The 6,645-nt window shown below is 35.3% G+C and overlaps 1 protein-coding gene across 1 annotated transcript in view; it reads right to left on the bottom strand.

Moving 5' to 3' along the window:
* The window catches only part of LOC107743373 (lysine-specific demethylase 4A-like), a 22,172-nt gene extending 19,075 nt beyond the window's left edge, over positions 1 to 3,097 (bottom strand). Inside the window, exons 1-5 of the mRNA XM_016556566.1 lie at positions 2,992 to 3,097; positions 1,610 to 1,762; positions 1,342 to 1,517; positions 1,153 to 1,267; positions 851 to 1,044 (exon numbers count right to left, since the gene is read on the bottom strand). Coding sequence (XP_016412052.1) covers positions 851 to 1,044; positions 1,153 to 1,267; positions 1,342 to 1,517; positions 1,610 to 1,738 — 614 coding nt within the window. The 5' untranslated portion in view covers positions 1,739 to 1,762; positions 2,992 to 3,097. The remainder of the gene's footprint in view (positions 1 to 850; positions 1,045 to 1,152; positions 1,268 to 1,341; positions 1,518 to 1,609; positions 1,763 to 2,991) is intronic.
* Positions 3,098 to 6,645: the final 3,548 nt, after the last annotated feature.

Below are 6,645 nucleotides of genomic sequence, written 5' to 3' on the forward strand. Positions count from 1 at the left end.
CATTTTGCCAAAGATCCCTTGCTGCCTAGCTCGTAGCTTACTCATAATAATTGCTATAATAGCTTACAAATTATCAAAGAACGTATTTATCCGTGGCCAGGAGAATACATAGTCAATTTGTTGAAATATACTGAGGTCACGGCGCTGGACGACCGTTGATTTAAAGTGTAACATAACAAATTTGAAATCGGTTTAATCAGGTAGACTTCGCATCTTCAGATCCGAGTCCTATCAAAACCTGAATGAATTAATAATAATTAATTCCCTTATACAATTAAGTAATCAAAGTCATTACAATATGTTATTAAATGTGGTATTTTCACATGCTTTCAGATGGAGCAGCATTTACTTCACAGAGCCGTAGTTCACTGAGAAGCTATGCAAACAGCTGTCATTATCGCGAACGATTTCTTCGATTTCATAATCGCGCAATAAAATCGTCCGCGATTTTTTGGCGTAACTTGTCAGTGAACTACGGCTATGTGTAGTAAATTCTGCTCCATCTGAAAGCACGTGATGATGATTTCCTGCTGATTACAGAACTGGCTTTACTAACAAAATGCGCATGACAATCGCATTCGATTAATCGTGCAGCCCTACACTGCACTCAACCTGAGGGATTCCTACACTTTCAGTCTTTGAGGAGACATGAAAAATAGTGCATACCGCAGGAACAATATAACGGAAAATATTAGCGGTTTTGAAACCATGAAATTTTCAAATCGCGGTATACCTTGAAACCGGTAATCGGCCCATGCCTAATTTCATCTACAAATTAGTTTTGTCTAGCAAAATAAAGTTAACCAGACTGCATTCTAGTGAAAGCCACAGGTTTGACAAGCAAACTTACCACGACTTTGGTTCCCCGAAGTGTAAGTAATTAATGCTGTAGAGATCCATGTCCTCAGTGTGCCAAGCAAAAGTGGTTTTCCACATTCCAAAGTAGAGGTAGGGTGTATTTACTCCCTCTATAGTGATTCCACTCTCATGCTCCACGGTGTCAAGGATGGTATTCAAGTGCCCTATATTCCATTCTTTGACATCCTGTGTAAGACATGAAAAAGGAAACAATGACTTCACATCAGAGAGCACTCAAACCAAAAGTTAAACCAAATAGAACTCATTCAGAAATGCTTACAAGTGTTTACTCACTGTGTCATACAGGGTCCCATTAACATCAGCTCCATAGATAGGAGGGTTAAAGGTTACATTTTTCCAGTATTTCCTTTCAAGCTCTTCAAAATCATCATACCGAGGACTGCAAAACCTTAAACAGGAAGGACAGATGAGGTTATAATCAATTTCCACTGGAAAATGTGTTACAAGGTCAACAAGACTTACTTGTCACTGTTGGCTGTTTTACGGAACTCTTTCACAGTCATGGCTTTTTTCTGGATGTTGTACTGGGTGAACAGCCCTGACTGCCCAGTCACAACCTGCTGAATTGGTGCAGGTATTAGTAGGTCATCAATGTCATCGTACGAACGTCGAGGCTTCCAGTTTTTGGGCGGGACAATCTGTAGTTGAGCAAAATAAATATAATTTTATGCATGTCTTTTTGACAGTAGTAGCTTAGCCTAAAGAGTAAAGAGTAGTGTTTTCATCTAACCTTGGCCAGGCCTGCCTTGTGTGCACCTTGGGACTCCATGTACGCAATGTAGCGGTTGAAGTTCTTGAACTCTTCAATTGTGGGGTAAAAGGTCATTATACCCCTAGAAATCAGCTTTTCAGACGCCATCTTGGCCAACCGAGTCCTCAACACCTGTATGACAAATTGATTGAACTGTAATATCTCAATGTGCATCTAATATAAAACAGACTATATCAGCAAATAACGAAACATGAAAAATTAAAGTTTCATGAATATAAAAAAAGCATGTTTCAAAATTTATTTGACATTAAAATCAAGCTTTTAGATGCCACTGGGGACATCCTAGTGCGAGGAACACCCATCCTAAAATTCAAAAAGCATCTATAGTTTCTTTGGTAAAAATACCAAATTTTTACTGTGACAAGTAAACTTTACAAATATATAAATATGCCTACAATATTTAGTATATAGAATTTTTTTCTACTCAAAGTATTGTACTGCTTGTATTTTTATTTACATTTATTTATTTTTAATCTTTCACATTTATTTTTAAATCTAATTATGATTTTTATTCACTTTAATTTAATTATTTATTCATTTAAATTTTTCCTTTTTTTTACACAATTTTTCTCGTAACTTTTCCAAAGACCCCCTAACACCTTAGGGGGCCAAGTAACTCAGTTTGAAAACCCTTGCTATATAATATATGGGATGACTTAAGGCCAACATTATATGAATACCCAGCCGACAAAGTCACTGTGACTTAATTTAAACCACAGACATCACATTATTTACATGCTGGGTTGCTAGGTTTCATTAACTTCCCCTGGTTCTGGTAAACCACAGATGTTTTAGCCTTACTTCAAAGAACTGAAAAAACATCAAACCACATGTGACAATCTACAGCCGTGTAGCATTCCTGTGAACAGGTTGGCAAATAAGCCTTATATGGCTATGACAGTGAGACAAAACTTCATATTCTTCCAGTGCAGCAGGTATAGTGTGTACACAATGCACGCCCCGCCTCGTATTCAGAAGCTCTGATGCTGATTGGCCAACACCTGCGTCTCTTTAAAAGTCGTGTGGCTAGGCTAACGAGTTAGGCCAAACGTAAACATTATCATGTACAAAAACATCAGATAAGTTAAAAGTTCCAAACAATACAAAGTGCACGATAGGGTATGCAACATGTTATAAGTACAAAGGATAAATATAATATAAAACGTGCGTAAATGAGGAAACTAGCTGTTGGTTGCAGTAGTGAAAGTGCAACGGTTAGCTCTTCGAAGCTAGCAACTTTACCACTATTAACAATGATTTTAAACCGTACATTTAATATGTAAAATAATAAATATAAATAAATATAAAAAATAATAAGGAAGTAATATATAAATACTTACTGACTCTGTCGAACAAAACCCGAATAACTGCCCTCAACCGTAGTAGATATGTTTAGCTAACAGCACAGCAGATGCTTCTCCTGACTAACCCCCATCAGCACTCTCGCACCACGCATGCGCGCACAGGATTTGTTTACTATTATTGGTCCACCCACGCCAGAGTCACCATAACCAATCAAATTACCGTCACGTTTACAGTAGCCTGCCTGCTGTATGCCATATAGAGTTTATTATCTTGTGTTGTTCAGTTAATAACAGGGATACGATGATTGTGAACTTTCATTTTGTCTTGAGTTTTAGTTTAAATGTTGCCTTGTTAAGGTTTGACTCATTACTAATATAATTGCGTTTTATGGCAATATCATTATCAAGTTCATTATAATCCCCGAAAAACTTAAATAAAGCGGACTTAAATTAAAAAACCCTAACGAGCATATTAATTTTGGGGCTGCAGAGAGGAGAATAACATGGAGAATTATGAGCGAGTAGCCTAAGTGAATATAAGGAATACGGATCCCCAGTGATTTACACAGTATGGAAAAAAATACTGTTAATTACTATTAATTCAATCGGGACCAGAATTTTTTTGGTTACTTATATTCTTCAAAATATCTTCTTTTGTGTTCAGCACAAGAAAGAAATTCACACATGTCTGGAGCAACGTGAGGGTGAGTCAATAATGACAGTATTTTCATTTTTGGGTAAACTATCCCTTTAAATGGTCTACAGCAGGTTTCCTAAAATCTGGAAGAGCAAAACCCTGGAGAGCAACTGCCCTGAAGAGTTTAGCTCCAACCAATCATATTTCATGAGCAATTCATAAAACAATCCATCCATTCTCCAAACTGCTTATCCTCTGTAAGGTGAAGGGGATGTTGAAGCCGATCACATGAGCAATCCAGTTTATCTTTATAAATGGACAGGCCCATGTAGTGCAGGTTCTCTTTTGGTGCATTACAGAAATGTATTACATGTGTTGCCAGATTTATATTTATTTTATGTTTTTCCAGTAAATAAAATAAAATAAATCTGAATGCATTTAATTACTTTTACTTTTAATAAGGCTACTCTTTTTTTTTTAACGGATGATTGTAATGGTTTTATGTAAAAAGGCATTATCGTTTTCTATTATATATGTGCATAGGTTGTTGTATGTATTGTTGGGAAGAACAGCTACTTTTTTATTTAGCATTTTTTAATGTTAGATTATTTTAATATAACTTCATTCAAATAATTTCAAATAATTTAATATTGAGGTTCCCTGGTTCAGAACCACAGGTCTGGAGTCAGAGAACAGGATGTGTGGATCACTGCAGCCATCTACTGGTCATTTCAATTAAGTCTTTAAATATCCTAGAATAATCCATCAAATGTGTTATTTTATAACTTATTATACTTTAGTTTATGTATGTTTGTTGTTTTATAATTGATGTTATCACCCCTCTACTTTAGTTAATGTTATTATAACTTATTCTATTATCATTCTGTAGTGTTGTTATTTTATAATGTATTCTATCACCCCTCTACTTTAGTTAATGTAGTGTTATTTTATAACTTATTCTATCACACCTTTAGTTATGTTATTTTTTTAAACTTATTCTATCATACCTCTGCTAGTTAGTGTTATTTATAACTTTAGTGTTATATTATTCTATCATCTCTTTACTTTAGTTAATGTGCTTTTTTATAACTATTTCCATCACCCCTCTACTTTAGTTAGTGTTATTAACTTATTATTATTCTATAATTTCTTTACTTCAGTTAAAGTTTTATAAGTTATTAGGCCTACATCACCCATCATCTACTTTGTGCTATTTTATATCTTATTCTATCACAACTCCCCTTTAGTTAGTTTCATTTCTAGTTTATTCTCATTCTTAGAAACGTGATCTGAGAAACGTGCATGTCCGACTTTGCGTGGTCCTCCGGGGCAGGGGTGTCCAAACCTGGTCCTGGAGGGCCACTGTCCTGCAGAGTTTAGCTCCAACCCCAATTAAACACACCTGAACCAGCTAATCAAGGTTTTCAGACTCACTATAGAAACTCTGTTTCTGGAGGTTTTCACCAGTGCTCTACACCAGGAGTGTCAAACTCGATTCCTAGAGGGCCAGAGCTAGTGTTGCCAACTGCTTTCAGTTGAAAGTAGCTAAAACTGGTAGCTAAATGTCACTAGATAACATCACAATGGCAAATTCACTGATCTATATAAAGATGAACGTTGATCAGTGGGCAAGATGAGAACTTTTGATGAGAAGGTTTGTCCAAGAAGTTGCTATATTTGTCCCTAAACTTTTGAAAAAAGTCTCAAAAGGGGCGGGGAAGTCGCTAAATCTAGCTACAAAGTAGCTAAATTGGCAACACTGGCCAGACCATGCAGAGTTTAGATTCAACCCTAATTAAACACACCTGATACAACTAATCAAGTCCTTCAGGCTTATTTGAAAACTGCATGGTATGTGTGTTGGAGCAGGCTTGGAACAAAACTCTGCAGGGCTCCGGCCCTCCAGGATTTTAGTTTGACTTCTTGTGGTCCTCTGTTTGATCACGAGTGCTCTTACACACAATGCAAGGTGCATGAAACTATATTTCTAGAGTTACTGTCTTGATTTAAACACTTGATTAAAAAAAACTGAAGGTTCTTATTAACCCTATTAACCCTGCTCCTGGTGCACTGTCCTGCAAAGTTTAATTCCAACCTTCTTCAGCACTCCTGGCCTGTGAAGTGATCCTGAAGAGCTCTGTAACGCTGGGTGCATTTGGTTTGTTTAGATATCTTTATATACGTGCTTTAATAGGATACACAGGGGATTGTGTTTGTAGGTTACTGTTCCTTTAAGAGTGTGAACCCCTATTTATAATGTCAGTATGCAAATATGTTTTTTTTTTTTAATTGACTTTCAAAAGTACAATATTCAGCAAGTTCTCGAGATATTTCACTTTTTTTCCATTTTGCAAGCACAAATAGAAAAACAGCACTAACAATAAATTGAAATAACAAAGGAAATTAAAATTAAAGGGCATCACAAACACAAGTTAAATTCATTTAAGAGAGATACCGTTTTTAAGGCTTCTTGATTTTTATTTTATTTTTTTTACAAACTTTCCAGATTCTAAATAAACTTTAAAGGCTGTTACTTCATTTTGTCTGATGAACATGAAATTTTCCTAACAACAAAATCAAATCAATAATATATATTTTTGTTTTGGAAAAGTCATATTCATTTGAATGAAGTAAAACTGATGATATTTAGGACTAGTTTGCAATTCAGTTTAACACTTAGAAATTGTGACCAAAATAAATATGAACAGGGACACAACAGACTCTCTTTCACAATTACAAAAAGAACATTTGTAATCTATACCCAGATGTAAACGCTCTAATGTGTCTTTTGCAGGATATATTCTGTGAACAATTTTAAATGATTTTTCTTTAGTTTTATTTGTTATACAATAACGACTAAGAACTTTCCAAAAATGTTACCACACAAATGAGGGAAATATATTTACCCAAACAAATGTTGATGGAGGAGAGGAGATATTAACAAAGAGAGATCTGATTGATTGGTTCCTACACTTATCATTATTTAAATCAAATTGATTGAAAAACAAATGTTTGGAGACCTTGCTTCTAGTGTTACACCAAGTACCCTGATT

The sequence above is a fragment of the Sinocyclocheilus rhinocerous genome, unplaced genomic scaffold, assembly GCF_001515625.1.
Source record: "Sinocyclocheilus rhinocerous isolate Xijiao unplaced genomic scaffold, SAMN03320098_v1.1 scaffold1458, whole genome shotgun sequence".
In the NCBI taxonomy this organism is placed as follows: domain Eukaryota; kingdom Metazoa; phylum Chordata; class Actinopteri; order Cypriniformes; family Cyprinidae; genus Sinocyclocheilus; species Sinocyclocheilus rhinocerous.